At 36.9% G+C, this 24027-nt stretch overlaps 1 protein-coding gene across 2 annotated transcripts; it reads left to right on the top strand.

Annotated features, from left to right (window-relative positions):
- The first annotated feature begins 542 nt into the window (after window positions 1–542).
- Window positions 543–24027, top strand: AGGF1 (angiogenic factor with G-patch and FHA domains 1). Of its 2 annotated transcripts, none has more exons than XM_017808087.1 (14): window positions 543–731; window positions 1719–1815; window positions 2266–2471; window positions 3200–3346; window positions 5079–5267; window positions 13782–14133; window positions 15687–15798; window positions 17024–17075; window positions 19234–19335; window positions 19688–19853; window positions 20099–20181; window positions 21182–21309; window positions 22230–22329; window positions 23122–24027. In XM_017808087.1, exons 1-14 carry the CDS (start codon window positions 558–560, stop codon window positions 23320–23322), a joined length of 2109 nt encoding a protein of 702 aa, XP_017663576.1. In that variant the 5' UTR covers window positions 543–557; the 3' UTR covers window positions 23323–24027. The 2 variants fall into 2 exon arrangements, with proteins under 2 accessions (XP_017663576.1, XP_017663577.1); XM_017808088.1 differs by lacking the exon at window positions 13782–14133 and adding an exon at window positions 9362–9431.

The raw sequence follows: 24027 nt of genomic DNA, 5'->3' as shown, positions 1-24027 counted from the left end.
ATAAAAGTACATGCTACAATTACTCTTCACTCTGTTATATTCTACAGGTGAGGCCCTGAGGCCCACCACCACCAGCAAACTCCGCCTGGCGCGACCAAGTGCGGGCACTAGTGGAGGTCGGTAAGAGACTGGAGCGCTTCGGGCCCCGAGCTCACAGACCGCCTCTCTTTGAGGGCTGCTGCTCCCCCTTCAGCTTTCCTTCGGCGTTGCCTCCCCGGCACAACAGTCCCGGCACCGCTGACTCCGACCCCGGCCCCTCCCGCCTGTGCCCGCGCGCACACGCACTTCCGCTGCCGCGGCGTGCCGTTTCCGGCTGCCCCGGGTCGCCTTCCGGGTCGCGCGCGCGCTCCCGCCGCGCGGGCCGGTCCCTCGCGCGCCCGGCGGGACAGCGTTCGGTGCGCGTGCAGTGCACGCCCTCCGCCGCTTCCGCCCCGCGCCCGGGGGGCCATGGCCGGGGCCGGCGGGACGGGCCAATACAGCCACTGCCACAGCGCCGCGGGACGGGCGGCGGGCGAGCGCTGAGCGGGGGGCGCTGAGCGGCAGGCGGGAGGGCGGTCATGGCCTCCCCGCCGGCCGGCGAGTGCCAGGCGGACTCGGACGAGCAGGCGGCGGCGCTGCAGGCGGAGCTGGGCGAGTGCCGGGCACAGCTGGAGCGGGCGCGGCGGCGGCTGCGCCGCACCCAGCGCCTGTACCGCCGGGCGCGGGAGGACAGCGAGGCCTTGCAGAGACGGGTAGGGCCCCCCACACCCCGGAACCACAGCCCCAGGCCCTGCCGTCCTCTGCGACCCCTCGGCCTCCTCTCCGCCTGCCCCCTCCGCCCGGTCCCGCGCTTCCCGGAGCCCGCCGTGTTCTCCCGGCTCGCGGGAGACCAATGCCACGGTGGGGTCCCGAGTCAGCGGCGGCAGTGGTGGGGAGAACGGTATTGCCTTCTCTGCCACAGAGTTGGCTTCGCAGTCAGAAGGGAAAACTACATTTAGCAGAAGGAAACGTGTTTATTAAAGAAGGTGTGAGATAGAGTGGGAAAACTTCCCCACAGATTCTTACGGCCAAATAGTCAAGTTTGGGAGAGACTCATATCACAGCCTACAGCTTCCGTCCAGAGAGGATGGGCAGGCACTGATCCCTCCTCTATGCGTGACCAGTGACAGGACCTGATGGAATGGCCTGAAATTGTGTCAGGGGAGGTTTAGATTGGAAATCAGGAAAAGGTTTTTCACCCAGACAGTGGTTGAGCACTGGAACACGCTCCCCAAGGTAGTGGTCACAGCACCAAGCCTGACAGAGTTCAAGAAGCATTTGGACAGTGGTCTCAGGCACGTGGTGTGATTCTTGGGGATGGTTCTGTACAGGGTCAGGAGTTGGACTCGATGATCCTTGTGGGTCCCTTCCAGTTCAGAATATTCTGCAAGTCTGGGATTTGTAATGCCACAGTACATCAACACAGAACAGTGGCTATTGCTTGAAATCTGACTTTACAGGGTGGGCATTGTAGGAGTAACTTCGGTTAAGTTTCTGTGCTCCCTTTGTGATCAGAAATTAAGTTTTCCATTATGCCAACTATTCAAGTACAAAATTGTCTCCTACCAAACAAAATCAGTTGAAATGTCTGTGATGCCATTATGTTTTGGTTGAATTACGGAATGCAAAATAGGCTGACACTCTTTTCTGGTACACTAAAATGCAGTATTGGGTTCTGTAACATACTGTTTTTCTTTCAGGTAGAAGAACTCACTGAGGAAATCCATAATAGGAAGGAGAAAGATACATCTAGCGTAGAAGTACAGACAGAGGACTATGCTGTGTGGTCACAAGCAGGTAGAGAGGCTGGCTGGTGACTTTAAACAGGGATCTGGAACAGCATCTTAATACATTTCAAGTCTGTGTGTTCTGCTGAATTACACTTAGTAACCTGGCATTATCTTTCAGACCAGTTCCTGTTTTTTCAAGCCATTTGTTCAGGATAAAATGTGGCATGGACTAGCAGAATTCATCCCATAATAATCTGTTATGTGGTAATCTTATATGTTACAAACATAGGTGTTTTACCAATTTTTAAAGTACATTAAAATAAGACATAATTTGTTCACTAGGAGTAGAATAGATTCAAAGCAGAGGCACTACTTAATAGAGGCACTATTTAATTTTCATTAGATTACTTACTTGTGTAAATCTCCAGTTTAAGATTTAGCATCCTTAAACTGCATTAGTAAAATATTGCTTTGCTAGTTTACGCAATTTCAACTTTTCCTTCTCCCCTCCCCCCAGATTATTACTACTATGAAAATTATTACAATCACACCGATACTCAAGATTTTGCATCTGAACTACCAGTGCAGCACAATCCTGGGACTGAAGGCAATGAGGATAATGCCACAGAGGAATCGGGGACAGGTCTTAATATTCCTCTAAGAGTGGATAGCACCAAAGTTGCTGAAGATGGAGAAGAGGCAAATTTCATCCAGAATTTACAGGTTTTTGAGCTGTCTGGGGTTTTACCAGTTTTGAAGTCAGTACACTGTTACTATTCCATCTAAAAGATGTGCTTTTGGTCCTGATGTCTTTTTATGAAACAATTTTTCATGATAGTCTGGTGCTGGTGTTAGCGGACTTGTACTTCAAAACCAGTTCTTTTTGTAGTATGTTCCAAGTGTAGCATATTCCTAGAGTTGGGGTTTGGTATTTCTTTTATTTTTTTAAAAAGGCATATATATCCTACATAGCCTGGAAGCAGGACCTGGAAGCAGAGTATGTTCAATATGGCCATGCTGACTTTCTTAAATAGTACTTTTTATTTTTATTTCCATTGACATAAGGAGGCAACATTTAAGGAGAAGTAAGTTGTTGGTGGAGTTTATTTACTTATTTTGCTGTGGGTTGGCTTTCTTCTCTGCTATACAGCCTTCTCTTAGGTCACTCAACTGAGTTTGTACCTTAGCATCTAGCAACAGAAGTGGGACAGAGAGCAGAAATCTGTTTTAGGAATGCACTGAAAGATACTCACTGTGTGTATTTTTTATGTGAACCACTCTGAATAAAGATGGGGGAGAACGAAAGACACGGGATAAAGTCTCAGTCCCGTTGAAATCAGTAGGAGCTTATCAGTAAATCGCAGCCAAATTTTTGCCTTCTGAAACAGTCCCAAGTTCACAGAGCAGTTTCTTTCTAGAAGAAAATTTAATCTCTTATTTTCTGGTATCAGGAGACAGAAGATACTTCAGTACCAGAGGGTTCTTTGGCAGAGAGCTTGAGAGCTGCTGCAGAGGCAGCTGTTTCACAAACTGGATTTATTTACGATGAAAATACAGGATTGTATTATGACCACAGCACTGGATTCTATTATAATTCGGTAAGGATCATTTCCAAAATCCTTGGCATTTTTTCTCTGTTGCAAAAGTTTTATTAGTAAAAGTTGATGTGAGCAAAAAACTAAGATCCAAGGTGATTTTATGTTTTGAAAAACAGGTTTTTGAAGATTAATAGTATTGGCCGTTTGTTAATTCATTTTTTAATTATTTCAGTCAAATTAAAGATAGCAGGCTAAGATCTCCTTAGATCTTTAAGTTACTTAGCATTGTAGAAATTTTATACTATAAAGCTGACCTGTAACTCTCTCAAAAGCTTCAATTAAAAGATGACTTGTTTAGAAAAAGACAGGTTGCTGAACTAAGTGGCTCCTCCACAGTGAAAAGAGTGCTGAGAGAAGATACACCGAATGCTTGTACTTTTACTTGTACAGCGTTACCAATTAGTTTAATGTTATAGGAAAGAAAATACTTCTTTAAAAAAAGGAGATAGATGATGGATCAGAATTTCTTAATGTTACTTTCTGCTATATGTTTTTCATAAAAGCTTTTGAGGATGTTTTCTTTCTGTCCTGTAAGGTGTGTGTATATGTATACACATCTAGATAGATACATATACTGTCAAAAATTCCAGGGAGCTGCTGTGCTTAAAACAGAGGATTTGCTTGCAGCACTGCATTCAACTAAGTTTTAAAAAATGCATGTGATACACAACTGCTTGTTTTCAGGAATGCTTCTGGATTTAATTTTTAAGGTTTTAAATTATACCATTGCTTTTGAAATAGTTTGTGGATTTAGTTAGATACATAAGTGTTTGGGACTATAGATTGCAGTGGTACAATTACACAAGGCAATTCTTGTTCAGTAACTGTTCTGAATTACAGGAAATGTTCTTGTATTGGGTTTACTGGCAAGGTTTTGATAGTGAGGCTTGGGACTGCAGAGGCAGCCTGTGTGAGAAGAGGCCAAGGACTGCCTGGACACAGCTGGTTGCACTGCAGGGCACAGCTGAGCCTTTAGAGGACCTGGTGGTGCCTCTCTGAAAGCATGTGTAAGAAAGGGCAAAACACAGTGGGGTGTGCATGGGGAGGATGAGTGTGAAAAACAAGGTCAAAGAATAAGGATTCTCCTCTTCCTCTGTAGAAGAGGACCACACTGGAGCAGATATTCACACTGCAGTCCATGGAGAACCCAACACAGAAGCAGCTCCTTAAGGGACTGCAGCCTGTGGAGAGCCCATGCCAGAGCCCAGAGCATGTTTCCCTGACAGGAGCTGTGGCCTGTGGAGGACCCGTACATGAAGCAGGAAGTAGCAGCAGAGAGGGACTTTTTGGAGCTGATCTCAGCCCCCTACTCCTCATTTCCCCACACCATGCATGTGGTAGAGGACCTGGGAATGAAAGGGCTTAGTAGAAGTAGTGTAAAAAGAGACAGGGAGAGATGTTTTTTATTTGCTCCTCATCTTCCAGCTCTGTTTTAACTGGCAGTAAATAACCTGTTTTCACCAAGTTGAATCTGGCTTGTCCAAGATAGTGATCTTTGTCTTGACCTATGAGCTTTTCATCTTATTTTCTTTCCCACTGTTGTTGAGTAGGGAGATTGAACGACCGGTTGGAGGGGCACCTGGTAGCCATCCAGGATCAAGCCACTACAGTTCTTTAGTACATTTGAGTACATTTTATTAAACTGCAAATGTGGTTCTTTCTTAACAAGGTGTTTCTTTGAACAGTGTATTTATTGAAGTGATGATTACACTGTTCTTCATTTCTTATAAAGGAAAATCAACTGTATTATGACCCAACAACTGGAATTTATTACTACTGTGATGTGGAAAGCGGACGATACCAGTTTCATTCCCGAGTGGATCTGCAGTCTTACCAGGCCTCAGGTACTAAGCACACCAAGGATAAAAAAGGGAAAAAGAAGAGAAAAGAACCAGAGAGGATTACTGCAGATGAATATAAGGTAACTTCAGAACTGACGGACAGAAAATGCAAAACTTGTTGGGTTTTTTTCCATTACATAATTTATAGGTTAAGGGGCTTGGTTTTATGCAGAAGGTGTGTGCTTATTTTCAAACTGTTTAAACGTATTTAAACTACATAAAGCAGGTTGCTAACATGTAGTTAGCGTTCAAATAACTTTCTCCTTGAGTGATTAAGGATGAAACTTTTAACTTGGATCCTCTCAGTTTTTCAAGACTCTTTTATTGCAATGCAACTGTAAAGAAGTCTAATATCGAATGTCAGTGAAGTTTTCTGATAAGCAAGCACACTAGAATGAGTTCAAAGTGCTGGGTGGGCTGGTTTTACATCAAAAATTCAGTGTTAACCTCAGTGTCTTGGTTTTGGGGTCTTGGCTTGTGGTTTGTTCTTTTTGTTTGGTTGTGGTTTTTTTCAGGTTCACGTGATGAATTAAAAAATTTAAATTTTGAAAATCCACTGACATAAATAACCCTTTTTCTGTGACTGTATTCCAAAGTTCATTCCATTGGCATATTACTGTATCTCTGCTATCATTTGGGATTGAGGAAATGTCTTTAAAGTTCTAATTTGTTGCATACTGTGCTTTGCTGTTGATACTCTGCTTGGTCAATACATTTTCATTGTCCTTAGGGTGTGGATAAGCTTAATAAATGCCCATTGCAATTAATTGGTATTTTAAGTTATGAAAAGCATGACTTCCTTTCTGTTGTTTTTCTGAGTGCTAAGAAGGCATACAGTATGTACTTAGTGAGTGCCTTGAAAAACTTTACTCACTCCTAGACATCAGGAAGTTCTATTATAACAGTTATTAAACCTCAAGAAGTATTTCCTTCATGAACACTCTTACTCATGTTGAATCCTATTCTGCAAATTTATTATTTAGGATATAATTGAATATATTGATTTCTCTAGTTTGCAGTACTACTTGGTTTATGTTTTTTAAAGCTATTGCTTAAATCATTGCATAGTTTCATTATGTAGGCCTTAGACAAGCATATTGGTTGAAATCTGAACTAATTACATTATGGTACAGGTACTCTTACATAATAGTTAGTTACGCAGCATCTGTGCACAGTTAAAAAATTGTAATCCGGATTGAGGTCTTCCAAAATATTTGAAAATGGAAACTATTTACATTTAAGAACAAGTGCAGTTATGTTAAACGGATAGTGGTTGTTAATGGATTACACCTTTTATAAACAGATTGTGGCTAATGCAGAAATTTCTACTCCTTGAGAGAACTTCGCATGAACCATTCCATTCTGAAAGCTTGAGCTGGACACTTGAGCAACACTAAGTATAAGGATCCTTTAGAATCAAGAAAAGGGAGCTAATGCAGTGGAAGTGCAGTTTTACACCATCCAGGTTCTGGGCATGCTGTGTGCAAATATTCTGCCACACTGCAAAGGTGTTGTTAACACAGAACTTTATTCATCATGTGTCAGGAAAGGATCATGAAACGCTTGTAGGAATAAGTCTTCATGATAAACTAATTAATAGGTCTCGTAAATTTAGTTCTGTGATGAACTGTTACATATTGACAAGTCTCTTTCTAAAAGTTCTGAGGCATCTATAGCTCTGACCTAGCAAGTAATGTTGACTACGTTTTGGGATCCCATCACAGTCTGCTTCTGCCCTCTGATTTGTCTTTAGCTTATTTTATATCAATAACATATTTTTATTTAGATGGTGTTGTTAACAAATCTTTTGTGTGAGCGTTTTATAGTCCCAAGGTAGAAGGTAAACATCCATTTCTGCTTGTGTTTTATTGATGGTGAACTGAGTAATTTATTTTTGAACTAATTTGTTTGACAAATAAGATAATAGGAAAAACACCTAAAGTGTTCTGTAGTGCGCAGATCTTTGCATCTGTGAACAGGAAGTGGACGTTAATGTCATAGAAGAAAACAAGGCCTTTTTTAATTTTTAAAAAATTGGAGAATACAAAGTGAAACATTAAATATTTTCCATTTCAGACTTCAAAAATAAAAGAATGCCTTTTGTCAGTGCACTTATTTGTAAATGCACTGTTAGATTTAGAAAAACCAAAGTACCTTACAGTCGTATTTTACATAGCTGAGATAAAATACTTTATTTTTGTAGTGTGGTTATTAATCACATAAGGAATTCCTTGATTATTTAAAAAAAAAAATGTATGTTACATTAGTATAAAAGATTAAGATTTACCAGAATAAAAGGTTATATTTTTCTGCTATAAAACTGAAAAATTAGTTTACAAGCTGCACAGTCACGTTTGTAGATGCATGATATTTTTTTGGCAATATAATTGTTCAGTTTAGTCTGATATAGACAAAGGCAGTAATTAGTTCATGCTAGAACAAAACTAAAAATGTCTGGTTTTAAGTAGCACTTCATAGTTGAAACGTTGTCTATTGAAATGGTTGTATCCAACCTCCTCTCTTTTCTTTCCCTGAATACCATTTAAATTATTAACGTTGTGACAGTTCTTTTCAAGACTAGTACTTCATTATTGGTTTTCCCAGTCAGTTATTAAATTGTGCTGCTAGTGTGAAAAAGGCCTCCAAACATTGCCGCATTTCTTGACCAAAGTAGATTTTACTCAACTTTCTTTTTCTGTAGCTGGTACAGGTAGGAGAAAGGTTTGGTTTAGTGCCTGGTCTGTGGACCACTGATAGTGTTAAAAAAGCAATACCAGAGTGTAATTCTGGGAATGTGTCATATACCCACTGAAATTTATTATTCTTGAATGAAGATAAGGTGGTTTATAAGAATATGAATGTGAAACAGGGGAAAACAGCGAGCAGTAGTTACACACTCTCAAGTACATGAAACACTTTTCTTCCTTTTTCAGTTAAAGGGTTAAATGTTAACCCATACTGATAGATATTTATATTTATTATATTGCCAAAATACAAGAAATAAGGAAATTTAACAGCTGTGTACGTAGATCATCACAGCATATATTTCTATGTAAATGGTGCTGATTGCAATCAGATTGCATCTGATTTTTTGAATGACTTAATTTATACCAGAGTTAATACCTTTTTAATTTAAAAAATATTGTTCCAGTTACAGTCTGTTAACTTTCTGTTTCTGGTCACAGCAGGGGTTTTTAGTTGTGGTTTAATTTCTAACTATTGTGAAGAATTTGATGTTCTCAGCTGTCTTACATATAGTATCTATTTATAAGTAGTAAATTGGGATGCCTAACACTACAGAAATGGCATAGGCATCTGCTAAAATGAACATACCTCTAATTGCAAAAAAAAAAAAAAAAAAAAGGGGGAGGGGAATTAATGTGCTTACTATCACCTGAGGAAAGTTCCTAGTCTGTACAAGAACTTTTTTTAAAGAGATCCTTTCTTCTCAGTCACCAAGCTTCTCTATTACAAATAGTTTTCTTCTGACTTGTGAAACAAAGTATGCTGTCTGCTTGCTTGCTTTTAGTAGACAATCAGGAATTTTTTTTGCCAGGATGAATTATTACATAGCCTCTGTGCAGCTCACATAAAAGGATTGGTAGAATACTTTGAAACTTCTGGGCATATAGTTCAGTTCTGATGTCTTTTCGTAGGGGTAGGCCAAAAAAAATCTGGGGCAAGAAACACTGTATTTTCTTCTTTATGAAGAAAACCTTTGAATAAGTAAATTTGGAAAACTTAAAAAAAAAAAGTGGCATAAATGATAATGTGATCCCTGGCCCAATATCTATATCCAGAGCTTCCATACAAATTGGAGAATAGACTGTATGCAATAGTGATCATGCAGTTCTACTTGCTGTATTGAGGCCATTAGAAATATGTAGCAAAATTTAGAAGCAGGGACTGACACATGCCATTTTTTCCATAAATTGTTTTTAAATTTAAAAATTGTTTGTTTTTAAACTACCACCTACTAAATTTTATTTCAGTATGGTGCTCCAAAAAATTAGCTTCTGCCATATTCTCTTCCATTATAGATGCATCCTAGCTGCTTCTGTAGGAGAGGCAAAGCTTTTTTAGTAGTATTTCCCATAAAACTCTTGAAGCAGTGGTTTTTACTTTTTTTTATCACATGTAGTTTACTTTTTGCTGATATTCATCCCATCTTTAGGTACGTCAGTTGACAGAAACCACGGCTAATCTGAAGATTTCTTCTTTTGGATTGGCAGCTTCTGGTAAAGGTAGAGTTGAGACAACAAACACATTAGTCCATGGATGTTTACCTTTAACCTTGATATTTTTATTAAAGGAAAAAATAATAACTAGAAATTGATGGTTAGATACCTTTTTTCTGAAGGAATTAACAAGGTTTTTTAAACTATTTAATACAAATCCATTCGCCTGCAAACTAACTTTGAAAGATATTTGAAATTCTGTGTAAGATAAACATCTGAAGAAAACTTTGATGGCATTCTAGAATATTTGAGAAGAGAAGTATTTAGCATCACTGTATAACATAAAGCATCTGGACTAAACAAACTACACATTCTTTAGGTAAGGCAGATTTCTGTTTCCTGTATTTCAGAGCAGTCTACCAATGTATAACATGGCTCCTATATGATGCAGGAAGAGCTTTACACGTTTTTTTTTCTGGCATTTGATTGGATTTTTTGCATTGGAAAATCGAGTATTGTGTAGGGTGGAAGAGAGTAACTGAAGTACTAGTGAAATGGTGTTAGCAAGTGAAAGCTTAATCATCTGAGTGAAAGAGCTATTTTTAACTGTTTGAAAATTGTTTTTTTAGTGAAATACTGAATGTCAGATTAATTAATTTCAAATTGAGAGAGTCAATGCTAAACATCTACTATTCATCCCTGTAGATGAGTGTTGAGTACTGATGATTCTGTTGTCAGCTACTGAACTTATAGCAAACCAAAAAACAACAGACTACATGTTTGTGAAAAATTATATTTGTACATATTTCTATGTTTTGTATAAAACATTGAGAAAAAAATAGTTTAAACTGTGCAGTTCTTAGAATTGTTTTAATTTGTAGACATGCTCAAGAATTGCACAAATGTGGATGTTGATCAGGCTTAACACAGAAAAACTGAAGTTTTAAGAGACAAAATGTCTTGCTCTGTCACAGTAAAGCAAAAAGTATAGTTAAATGCTTAAAATATTTTGAATTTTTCATTAAAAACACTTCAATAATACTGACATTATATTCTAAGTAGGACAGTCTGCGTTTCAAAAGGTCATTGTAATCAGTAGTTTGTGGCCTATTTTTTTTAAAGCAAAACCATCAGTTCCACTTGAACAAGCATGATTTGTTATTTTTGTAAGATTGTTTCTCATGGGATACATAAAAATCCTGATTTCACTCGTACCCTTGGCTGACATTGCCAGGGATGCAGAAATATGAATTGACTTAACTCTGTAGTTAAAAAATGGTTTATTGTCAATCAGATTGATTGCACCCTTCAACTTTACTCAAGCTTAGTGAGAAAAATCCCAGAGATCATATACCCAGTAGATAGAAAGTTTTTCAAACCTGGATCATGTAGAGTCAGTCCATGTCCAACGTGTGACTATTGGTATCAGTCTACTATTTAGATATATTAGGCAAAGCAACATGCAAAGGAACATATGTGCCTAATATCATGGTGTAACAAACGTGGTTATAATGAGCACGTACTTGCATCCTTTGTGTCTTGTAAGTTTGGGATGAAGAGTTAAAGTAATCGAGAAGTGAAGTGCATTGCTAGAATGTATTGGGTTGTTCAGTGTTTACTGCCAGTTCCTGGTTTTGAAGCAGTGACTATATGGAAGCAAGGTATTAGGTGCTGTTTGCATAGTCACACTTTAATATATGCTACATGTGTTCAATGTTAGTACTAGTACTCTGTCGTGGTTTGACCCCAGGCAGCTGCTCACTCAGTCCACCACCAGCAGGATTGCAGAGAGAGTTGGAAAGGCAGAAGTAACAAAATTTATGGGTTGAGATACAGCAGAAGCCGTGCACACAAGCAAAGGAAAATAAGAAATTAATTCGCTGCTTCTCTTGAGCAGGCAGGTGTTTAGCCATCCCAGGAAAGCTGGGCTCCTGCACTGATAATGATTACTGGGGAGAACAAAGGCTTTAATTCCCAACATCTTCCCAATTCCTTCTCCTTTTCCCAGCTTTTATTGCTGAGCATGATGCCAAATGGCATGGAATATCCCTGTGGATAGTTCGGGTCAGCTATCCCAGCTGTGTTGCCTCCTAGCCTCCATTCTGGCAGAGTGGAACAATAACAAAAACATATCTATGTTATCAGTGCTGTTTCCTGCACAAATCCAAAACACAGCCCCACAGTAGCCACTGTGAAGAAAATTAGCTCTACCCTAGCCAAAACCAGTACATAGTCATACATAATGGAAAAGGATTTCTTCACCACAAGTAAAGGCCTCTCAAATGCTTTAAGATACATTCAGTATCAGTTTATAAACTTCATCAAGATGTGTATTTTAATGCAGATCTATGAAATCATGAAGTGCTCAAAATCCATATTCGATTCAAAATCCAATTTTAAAATCCTCAGTTTTGTACAAGGATTTCTAAATGTAAAGATTGCATTTTTATCACTACTTAACAGAACTATTTAATTTATTTGCTTTCTTGAACATAGTTCAAGAAACGTAGTTGAACACAGCAATTGTGGAAAAATACAGAAACTGCTGAGAACAGACTTAATGGTCATATTGGCAAAATCATAGAATGAATGTACGTATGGACTCTGTGGTCTGTTTATTAGGGTGTTTTTAAAAATTACTGTTTTCAACACAGAACTGAGAGTCTTCTCTTTAGTAGCCAGGCTTTGAAACTGCACCTTTTTACTTTATAATTTAAAATATCTGAAGTGATGCCAAAAATGAGTATCACTGGATTCACTGTGGAGAAGGAGCTGAGTGGTTGAAGCATTGTTCTTGGGCATTAGTGCATCACAGTCATCTGTTGTTTTGCCTCAGCTGTGATTTGAGTGGACCATTTAGTTTCTCTGTTTTCAGATTAGATTAGATTAGAATACTCTAAGTTACTTTGTTAGTTTACATTTAGGATTGCAGAACACTTTGGTATGTTTGGTATCAATCCAGTATACATACCAAACATAAATATAGATAAATATTAATATACTGAAAAATATAATTCATAAAAGGAAAAATCAAATTTTCCAAAAATATTTCTAATGGAATTTATGTGTTTGACATGAATGAACCGTGTAGTCTTACTTTTGGCAGGATTACTACATCTTTTGTTTAAAATAAACAATGTTACACAGTGGCATTGTAATCCTGTTCCTTCCTATTCCAGGACTTACAGAATTCAGGGAAAAGGGCCACTGCAGTATGGAGAAACCCTAAACAAATAGTCTCTCAGTTAAAACATGAAATATTTTTAAAATTGCTGATTTTTCCTGAGAATCTGCTGTCTTACTAAACATGTTTCAAAAGTACACTGTCCTATCCAACAGTTGAGGCGAATTCTTGTGTTCGTCTTACGTCTGTGGCACTGATGTGTTTTTACAGTTCTGAAAGTGAAAGTGCTTTAATTTCCATGATGTTGGCATTCACATTATTTCACGTGTCTTGGAATGAAAAATGCTTTTTCGTGGAAATACACGAAAAGATCAAGGATGTATTTTTTTTAACTGCTGTGTTGCAATATTTGATACAATTCAGGGTAATTGAATGTATTCATTCTGAACTCAAAATGTCACATAACTTAAAATTTGATATTTTATTTAGCTTTTAAAGCCACTTGTGTTCTTTTTTTTTTCCCATTTTTTTTCTTTTTATTTCCTTTTTTTTTTTTGAGATAGTTGTCAGGCTATTTCTTTCTGCTGATGAAATAAGTGGCAGTGGAAGCACCTGCAGTGATCCAGTCTGTCTGATATTCAGTAAAGAAATTGAGAAATTTTTTTGCAGTAGAAAATGGATTTTCATTAGAACTGTTTTACATAGCATTAATTAAGCTTATAGTCTCTATCTCTTATCTTGATTAAAGGTTTTGTTAGAAATGCAATTTTGAAAGGAGAAAGAACAGGTCATTAGGCAAGCATAAGTGGGCATTCCAGATATTCTGGACCATGGTAGAAAAAAAAATGAGAAGACAAAAACAGGAGGAAGATATGATGAAGATAAACTAAAGAACTTGTAAGTAAGTTGCAAGAGTTGAGTAAGAGAGGGACAGGAGTGTCATAAAAGCAAAATATGAAAATATTCAAGACGGTGTTGTACAAGTTTGGAAGTGAGTACAAGTTTCTTAAGTTTTGTGTGAGAAAAGAGGAAGGAATAAGTGAAGTTTAGAAGAGGAGGGCAGTCACACTTTCCCAAATAGATGACGGTCTCAGTCATGGTTTTTAGAATGTGAAAATGGTTTTACTCAAATGTTCTGTTGACTGCCTGTGCAAAAGTTTCTGGAAATTTGACCGATTCTTGATAATTGTAAAAATAATTCTTCCTAGCGAAGAATTTACTTCCAGGATGATAGCATTCTTTAGAAAAACTCGATCTGTAAATACTGTAACATTATATAAACTCCCCTCCAGGATTTGGACACAGAAGAGCAGAAATCATCTAACAGTCTGAATTGCTTTTCCACTACTGAGCAAGTAAGTTCTACTGAAGAAGATGAATCTTCAAATATAAGAAAGAAGACTAAAATGGACACAAAACCACGAAACAGTCTAACAGCCAAAGAATCGGTTTCTACAGACAGTATAAATTCACATTCATGCAAAAGTACACCAGACACTGCAGCATGTACAGATGACAGTAGAACAGCAGACACAGAGAGTGAGCCAGAAGAAGGTGAAATTACGGATTCTGAGTGTGAAACCTACAGTGAGGAGGAATTAACGAGTGAAGAAACTCATGATTCAGAAGACTCAGAAAATGAAGGTGAATTACTGTGGATTATATATGGTATTACTGTATTTTTCCAGGAGCCTGTTAAGAACAAATGACAGTTTGGATAATTTAAAAAAATATATTAAAGTGTGTGACTTGAGATACTTTCAATTAAAAAGTGCTGTATGTTACCAGGATTTCTTTTCTTTTCTTCACTTGCACAGTAGTCAGATGTAAGTAGCAGTGTTTTTATAAAAAGCTGTTTCCCAGTATAACATCCTGTGCTTCTGTAGAAACCTCAGTGATTGAATAAAATTTGGTTAGATTAAGACAGTGAAGGGAGAAAAGAAAGTCTGTTGCTAAAATAGAGGTTGCACAACAGAACTCACAATAATTCAGTGTATTAACTCTCCCAAATTAATATATAGTATTTCTGATACTATTCATAAACTATCATGTATCATTCAATTCAAGATGAGTCCACAGTCATGAAAAGGAATGTGGAGTAGTCAGTACTGGTTGAAATGCTGTTTTGTGTGTATTCCAGTGACAACTTGTAAGAAATGGGTGTAGAGAGGAAACCTGTATATTGTTTTATACCAAAGAAAATGTTCTCCTAGGTCCTTAAGAACTCCTCAAGAAGTGAATGGTCTCTTGCCAGTAAAAAAAAATAAAGGTAACCTGTGAAAAGCTTAATGCAACCAGTATGCAAAGGATATTCCAAATCCCAGAAAAAAATACAACCTGAATGAAGACTGTACTGTAGCCTGTGCCCTGCTCACAGTTAAATAGTTTGTTTCTTATGTTTTCATTACTTTACTTAACTACTCAGATCCTAAGTGATTAAAGCCAATCAAAATGTCCTTGCTATCATCAGACTTTCAGATTAAATTTCCTTCTTTTACTATTCAGTTCTGCAGTAATGATGGAGTAATAAAAACTGAAGACAGTTTCTTTTCCCCTAGTACCTCTTAAGGTAGTGTCTTCTCATCTTATGTCTGTTCCTAGCTAAGATTATTGGAGATGTTTCTGCAAATGTACAGCCAAGTACAGAATTCATACATCTGTTAGAATATAATAAAATATAATGAGATAAAAAAGCATATGCATCTGTAGGCTCTGTCTATTATTTTTCTTATCTGTGTTGATGCATAGTGCTAATAACAGCTAAAAATATTTGACAAAGAAATTGTCAAATATAAAGTTCTGTATGCACTAGGTCTGTGATGTGAACAATAAGGTATTGCCTTTTCTCAAAGTAAATTTTATCCTAATATATTACAATTAATGATCCATACATTTATAATATACTAGTAAATTCTGTGAATGTATATTTTATTGCTATAAAGAGTAGTGCACATGTAAATAAGCAGCATTAGGAAAACGTTTGTAACACTTTGGTGTGCAGTCAGAAAGCCTTTGAAACAGTAATGTCATCAAAGTTTTCTCTCATATGCAGTTGTGCATTTCTTTTTATGAAAGTTGCATATTATTCAGCCAAGTAATGGCTGAATGTATATCAGTTTTTTGAAAACTGCGGACTGTGGGGGTAAAACTGTAATTTATTGATAATAATGGTGGTGGTTTTTTCTATATAATTATAGATGAAGAAAAGATATGGCCTCCTTGTATCAGAGTAATTGTAATAAGATCACCAGTTCTACAGACTGGATCACTTTATATTATCACAGCTGTGAAACCTGCTACAATTGGAAGGTAAAACCAAATGAAATATTCTATATATATCTGAAACTACCTTGCTTTGAAAGCTATGGAAAGCACTTTGGATTGCTTGTCCCTGCTCTTCATGCTTGTCTTCCTAGCCTGCAGCAGTTGTGAGGTACTGAGTTAGGTTAGTCCACAATAAGAGGTTCGAATTAGGTTATGTAACAGCATGTTGCTGTGATAATGTAACAGCATACATAGTTAATGCAGCTCAGCGGCCCTCAAAATTTGTTACTGATAACTTGATCTTGTATCTGAGCCTTAGTGGCAGCATAGCTGCAAGTCCTTCTTTGAAAACTTGTTTTTTAGAAAGTAAGTAAACTTTGTTCTTGGCAACTAAAGTAACTTTTTCAGAAAGGGAAGAACACCCTTCAGAAATTCAGGATCACAAGGAAGCATATCGCAGACTTCCTCACACATTCACATTTCAGTAGGGTTTGTTCGTTGGTTTTAGATAATAAGTTGGGGGTTGTACTAGACTGTATGCATTCTTACAGTTCTAAATCTGATTGGTTCATTGTAGAGGATGAATTTAATGATGACTTAATGTTTTCATCTAAGCTTACTGAAAACTTCGCCCTTGAAAAACTGCTTTTATCTAACAGTAATAGATGTGTTTTGATTTGCTCTTAAAGCTGGGGTTTTCTATGTACATTTATGTGAAGATCAACACAAGACAGTTCTACTTGGAATTAGCATATAGGTCCTTTGCTAGCTGCATTGCTTCTTCATCGCTTAAGGATAATAATGTAATACACAAATCCCTTCGTCCAACTGTAATGTTTTTAACAAAAAAAACAAAACAAAACAAAAAACACCCTGTACAGATCACTTTTTCTTTGCTTGTATTACCTGCCTAATGCTATCAAGAATTCAACTTCAGCGTTGAAGACTGATGCCAAGACGCACTGAAGAGTCTGAAGGATGCAGAGTTCAGACTGTTATTTACAGGCATTGCTTGAGTATAAAAGTTCAGGTAGAAATGTCAGGTTTATAGATAAGAATTTAACGGTACTGTTTTATCATTTATGCATTGTCTACTTCGTATAGTATATAAAAATGGGAGAAGGGACCTTGTGTTTTGTGTCTGTAAAGATTTGTAGTAGCTTACAAGAGAAACATGATATTAAGGTTTCAACTAAAATACACCTTTTGTAAGCCACTTGTAGACCTATTTCTACTTCATTGTCATTTATATATTAACTTGCTTTTACAGAGAAAAAGATGTTGGACATACACTTCAGATTCCTGAAGTTGGAGTCAGTAAGGTAACTCTTGTTTATGTCTGCTTAAAGGTAGATCAGCAGACATAAATGTATGAATGAAGCTTTAGGTTTTATAGCTTTAAATTTGGAAAATCATGTTAATTTTTTGGAAGAACTTTCAGAATAAGATGTGGGTTTAGCCACATTTGAATTTAGAAAAAGGAAAAAACTAGTTTTTTACTGAATGGGAACTTAAACCAGTGTGTTTTCAAAGTCTAGAAAAGCTAAGTACTTTTTTTAAAGGGGAGTTTTACTAATTTACATTGTAATGCACAGTAAAAAAACTGTATTTTGAATCTTTAATTTCATAGTTATTGAACTTGAGGAAAACTTACTACTCTGTTAATTACTTAATGGTATATAAAATCCCAATGTCAGCTAGTAAGAATCTTGTCACAAAGTAATGCAATCCTCACTGTTATGCTCATAGCAAAAGGGTTTATTTTATTTTTCATCAAGGCAACCGTATAAATGTGAGGTACAGGGAGTTTGAAAAATTAACAGAATGCCTTTCAATGGTAGATTGAATGGAAATTTTTTGTTCTGGTTTAGAAAGATTAAGGATAAATTTTATGCTCTGTTTTGCTAAATACTTTAGCGCAGACCCTAAATGCAGCACTCTTAATAAAAGAAAAATGTAGATTGATAAAGACATGTCATCCAAACAAAAAGTTTGCTAAAAACATCTCTAAATGCAAGTGTCTCATGAAACACGCTTTACTATGTCTGTTTCAGATTATAGTTCTGATTAATCAGCCATGTACCATATTTCATACTAAATAATTTCCAGAGTAATTTCCTGCTACTAATGACTTTTTGAGGCATGTATTTGGAACTGGGTGAATAAAGAAGTCAAAAGGCTTTTATTTTTCTGTAATGTTACCATTTTAGTACTTCACGGGTACTGACAGTTTAATAAGAAGTTTCTTCACTTTTCAGGTAAGGAGTGAAAGGCAGAAACATAAATGACATATCTGCAGGAAAAAAGAGTTATGTACCAGTTTGTTTTCCTCACTATTCACAGTTTATAGCTGTGGACAACTTTGGCATTTGCTTTTCTTGAGTAGAAAGTGAGAATTAAAAAAATGCTACATCCTGCAGATTTAGCCTCTTTAGAAGAAGTTTGGGTTAGTTCTGTTCAATAGAACAGAGGTAGAAATTAAACTATTGAATTAACAGGTGGTCTCCATCATTGCAGAAGTATTCCTGTTGGAAATGCTAACCAGTCTTCAGAATATTTTTTTTTTAACTGAATGTAACAACTGCTGTTGCTCAAAGAAGAGAACAGATTTGGTTTTAAATTAATACTTTTCTTCTCAGATTGACTCATGATTTTTTTATTCTACTATTGCAAAAGGGATATTCGCTTGTCGTATTTGAAACAGTCGCCTTTTTAGACTTACTGCTGTTACTGGAAGCCTTAGTAGGTTGGAGAATTTGGTACTTTGGTTTGTTCAGTGGCCTTTTTTGGAGGTAGTGTATATCTTTGTGAGTTTGGCCAGGAGTTGTGTCTTCTGTGTTCTGTGTGGGCATGGGAACAATACTGATAAAGAGCGGTAACAACAGCACAAACAAAGCCATAAATAGATTGTTAGTCTCAATATCAGAAAAGAAATAAAAGAAACAGCAAATGATGGCTAGTCATTGTGTCCTGAGTATTAAGATGGAGGTGGTGAATTATGTGAATGCTACAAAAGCATGGCATTTAGCGAGGTATTTCAGATATGAAAGACCAAGTAACCTAAAGCAGTAGAACGAGACCAGATTTTTTTTTTTAATTGAGAGTGTTGTAACTTACCTTAAAAGCAAAAAGCCTGTTATTTATACAAACAGTTAAAAATGCTGTATTACTGAATCTCACAGTTCTTTAAATAAAGCATAGTTCCCACACTAGAAGTATATAGTTTTTCTGTATTGAATCAGTTTATGGTCAAAAAGGTTACATTATTAATAGTATACTTTAGCTCGTGGTGTTGTGGCCCATTGAGTTACATTTCACTTGGATGAAATCATAAGGTATGGAATACTCTATTAACTTAGAGTACCAAAGCACTCATTTTAAAGGTCTCAAAATATATTCCAAAAACTTACATTTAAGTAGCCTTTAAATTGTGAAGTATTTGCTTAACAAGAACATTTAACCTAAGCTTCTATTTATCAGTTTCATGCAGAAGTATATTTTGACCATGATTTGCAAAATTATGTTCTGGTGGATCAAGGCAGTCAGAATGGAACAGTTGTTAATGGAAATCAGATTCTCCAGGTGAGTAGCTATTGTTTTAAGGCTCTGTACACTGCAGAAAACTGTAGTCTTGTCATTTTAAATATGTTATGGCAAATCACTAACAATGCCATTGTATGGCTTCTTTCATACATTAATGTCTGCCGTGGTTCCCTTCTGGTTTTAGGGCCACTTACAGTACATAATGTTTGGTTATACTAAGAAAAATCCACTGTGTTTGCAGTTGCTAGAGTGAAATCCCTACTGTAGTTAAATACTTGCCTGCATTTGTGAGACCAGACTGAATTACTGAACTGTAAGCAGCATGCATGAAATAGAGTTTGTGTCCTTCATGAGTAACTAACATGACTGCCAAAACTTTCTTCTGCTGTAGCCTAAAACTATATGTGATCCCTACATCTTGGAGCATGGAGACGAAGTGAAGATTGGTGAAACTGTGCTTTCTTTTCATATACATCCCGGCAGTGATACTTGTGATGGATGTGAACCAGGACAAGTCAGAGCACATCTTCGCCTGGACAGGAAAAAGGAATCCTCTGGTTAGTCAGGTTATCACAGGAGATGTTTATTATTATGGCTTTATTATAGCTGTTTATAATACAAACATAGTAATTAGTTTTCTTACAGTTTTCTTGTCAACTGGAAATAGTTGTACATGATGTATTTTTTTCTTCTTGGTATGTGTGTCTGTAATAATGTTAGAACAAAAATCCTCACACTTGTCATGTTTCAAAACATTGTTACACTAGTAATTAGAAACTCAATCCTGTGTTCTTCCTTTTAGTTTGCCCAGCACTTAGCAAAGAAGAGAGAGAGTTAGTCAGAAGAAAAGCATTAAAACAAATACGGGTAAAATATGGTTTACAGGTGAGTTTAGAATAGGAAGTTCATTAAGTTTTTTTAATTTTCTGGTTTCTATTTTTTTAATGCTTTGTGATTCCTATTTTAAGTTTTAAGAGAAGTTTTCAAATGTGCTCAAACTTGAGCCTGGTAGTTTAACTCAAGCTTGTCTTTTGTACCCTAAATAATAATTCTTAACAAACCTGTACTGAGAGAGATGATTGTAAGGGGGCATGAAAATTCTGTTTAAAGTTTAGGAAAAGAAGGTCTTTCCAATGGGTACAAGATTCTTAATCCTTTTGAGGTTAAGATTTTGCAAGACATTTGTATTTTTATTTCTGCAGATTAAGTTTTCACTGAATTGCAGTGCTATCTTTTATTTGGAAAGGAAAAATAATGAGCAACTGAAAAAAATGGTGGAAGGAATTTTTTTCAAGTTTTTAAGTCCGTAGAAGAATGCCAACGTGAACGTACAGGCAATATAGTATATATGTATTCAAGTTACTTCTGTTTTAGATATAACTTTAACTATGGGGTTACATCCAGCATTTGTAGTTAAATATTCATGTACAAATCAGAATGCCATTGTTTCTTTCAGATTCTTCAGCTACCAAAATAATATTAATAGAGAATCTGTAGACATGCTTAGTTCTGTCATCTATTCTGAAAAAAACAGTTGCTGAGGAACAGGCTAAATGTTTATACAAAAAGCCAGTGCCATGGCCACTTGGTTTTCTGCTTGATACGAAGAGATTGATTCTTCATACCAAGAGAAGATTCAAGAGAACCTGTTATTTTATTTACAGCTTCTGCAAAATTATTGAAATTGGCAATATTACATCATTATGTGATGATGGCAATAATATGCCTTACAGGGTATGGCTGTAAACTAAGTGAGGACTGTAGTTTTTTGTTATAAGGTTTAGAATTAATGAAGTAGGCTGAAGCTGCCTTGCTTTGAAGGGAAGAAGTGCAGAATTTAAAGCCCACTTTCTTTGTCTTGATGGAATTTAATCTGCTTGTAAAGAACACAGAGTATGAAGACAACAAAGCAGTGAAGAATCCAAAGTACAAAGACAGAGCAGGAAAACGCAGAGAGACTGTTGGAAGTGAAGGAACCTTCCAGAGAGATGACAGTTCAGCTTCCATTCATATGTAAGTTGGAAAGGCAGGGGAGGTATCCCCCATGTCCTTTTCTTGTGAATCTTAAAAAAAATATGATAAAGTATCAATTTGCTACTATCATATAGGTTTTTTAGATTACAGATTACCTGTATATAATGTGTTAGGCGAGCTAGAAAATTGTAAGCTATTCATACATCCCATTTCACATAGTCTTTTTCTTAACTCATCACTTTCCATGCAGAATTCAACTGGGCAGTAAGGATGCTTAGATCACTTCCTTCTCAACTCAAAAAATCAAAGACCCAGCTGCACTACTGACATTTTCTGTAGTGTCTATTTTTCAAGAGGCTCAATTTTTATTTTTCCTATTCAGTGCCAGTAATACTACACGTGCAGATTTTTCACCTGCAATTTCTTTCACTGTCAATATCCAGCCTGTCATAAAACATGTACATACATCTTGATACTTAATATAATGTTCCTCTTCAATTATTCATTTGCTTCTGTAGTTGTAGCTGGGGTGGTTTTTTTAAGAAACATGACCTTTTAGATGCTGGTAAATTAGTAAAAGGAAGTGTGAGACAATGAAATAAATGCATTAGGATGACTTGGCACAGATACTGCCTTTTCCCTAGTGCAGTCCATTCCCACCCACCCATGATGTAGCTTTTAGCTCCTAAAGCAAGCAAATAGTTCAGAAGCAGTTTTAAGAAAGTTGATAGTCACCAGATGCTTGGAATGGCTTTGTTAACCAAAGATACTCTTGGAGGAACTTGTAAAAGGTAGCATTAGGGTCTTCTGGATAGCTCTTGATGGAAGTAGGAGCAGCACAGTATTTGATTTGTGGTTTCCAGAGCAGCATATGCACACACATTTCTGTTGTTCAGTATTTGAGGGCATACTCTTTATATGAACTCTTGGTTATCAGTTACCTTAAATTTTCTTCCAAGTGAAATCAGCAACAGCAACAAAGGACATAAAATGTTGGAGAAGATGGGATGGAAGAAGGGGGAAGGCCTGGGAAAGGATGGTGGTGGTATGAAGAATCCGGTAGGTCTTTCTGGTTTTCACTTGAAACAAAAATAATAATTTATTTGCAGTGAAAAATATCTAATTGTATGCCACTATTCACTTGAAACATTTCAAACTCCTGGTTAGGAAGGAATAATCTCAGTCAGACTAATCTCAAATAATTTTTCTTGACTAATGAGGTATTTTGAAATTCTTCAATAGTGTTGTCCCTGCAGTAGAAAATGCCAGAAATGTCTGTGTTTGTTAGGAAACTATGCAAAGGAGGACAGACAGCTTCTAGCCATTGAATTAATAACGTCATATTTGAATACAATAGTCTGGAGGAAGATTGAAATCATTTAAGTGATGTGAATTCCAGATGAGCTTAGGGTAGAGTTCTTCACTTTCTCTGAGGCTGGGCCAGAATCAGAGGAAAAGCTAGCTGACGTCACTGTAGCCACCAAGTTGCAGCCCTCTGTGGCAGGCATGTTAGCCCCATTTTTGTCACCAGATATGTGTTGCTTTTGGTGCTGGTCAGAGCCACAGCATGCCCTGTACTGTCAAACTAGCCAGCACAGGATCATATGCTGCTCACTCGGGTGTATTTCACAGTAATGTTAGGGGCAGGTGACATCTATCAGCACTCCAAATCATGGTTCTAGAGGTGGTGATTTGACACATCATTTCCATGGTACTGTTCATGTATGATCTAGGTGTATTAGAACCTGAAAGAGAAGTGCTTGGGAGTGGGGGATGGAATTCGTATTAGAAAAATATGAAGTATTTAGAACACCTAACTTGCAGTTACAAAACATTTAATGCATTTGACAGATCCAACTTGAGTTACATCAGAAGCATGCAGGTTTCGGTACTAGGAGACCAGTCTCAATTGAAGATGTTCAACTCATCCAGAGCAAGAATAAAAAGAACTGGGACAAAGCAAGAGAGAGGTTTGCTGAAAACTTCCAAGACCCGAAATCACAAGGGGATACACCTAAGAATACATCTTGGGTTAGAGGGACTGTAGAGTAAAGTATCTAGTCCCTCAGAAAGGTAATTCCTGTGTAAATAGTTGGAAGAGAATTTATTTTTATTCTTTTTGCTTTTGCTAAAGCAGGAGTTTGGTTATATGTAAAATACAGTTGTGGAAAAATTTATTCAAGATTAACTCTGTTATGTTAATTGGTTTTCTGTAGTCTTCATGCTTTTATAAAAACACATTTTTAATAAGCAATGGAGTTTTGTGGGATATTCAAATTTAAGTACTTGAAAGTGATTCTCATCACAAGCAGGAATCTTCCATCATGTTTTTAAACTTCACAAAAATTTACACAAAACATCTGTTAAACTTAAATATGATACTTTTAACATTTGAACAGTGATTTAAAAGCAAGCTGAAACAACTGAAAAAAATTCCCCAGGCCCATACTAACAAAGTCTTATATTGCTGTTTCTTCATGATTGTCATGAAATGCTCAGGAAGGGGTACACCAGTCTTAAATTCATACAGTTCAGTACTAATTACATGTCTCAGCTTACCTTAAGCTGAGGAAAAGGGGGAAAAAGCTTGTTTTTAAATGATTCAACAGTACTGTTCAAAAACATTGTACTCAATGAAATAAACTACCAGCATTAGTGAAGAAAACAATGTTCAGAGACAGCTTGTAGTAAAATTTTCTTCTGTGAAGAACTTGTTTGACATTTGTTTAGTAAATCTGTATCATGCCTTTAAACGAA

Source organism: Lepidothrix coronata, unplaced genomic scaffold, assembly GCF_001604755.1.
Source record: "Lepidothrix coronata isolate B3197 unplaced genomic scaffold, Lepidothrix_coronata-1.0 Scaffold22, whole genome shotgun sequence".
Taxonomy (NCBI): Eukaryota; Metazoa; Chordata; class Aves; order Passeriformes; family Pipridae; genus Lepidothrix; species Lepidothrix coronata.
The sequence above is the reverse complement of the archived record's forward strand: the minus strand, read 5'-3'. Positions and strand labels throughout refer to the sequence as shown.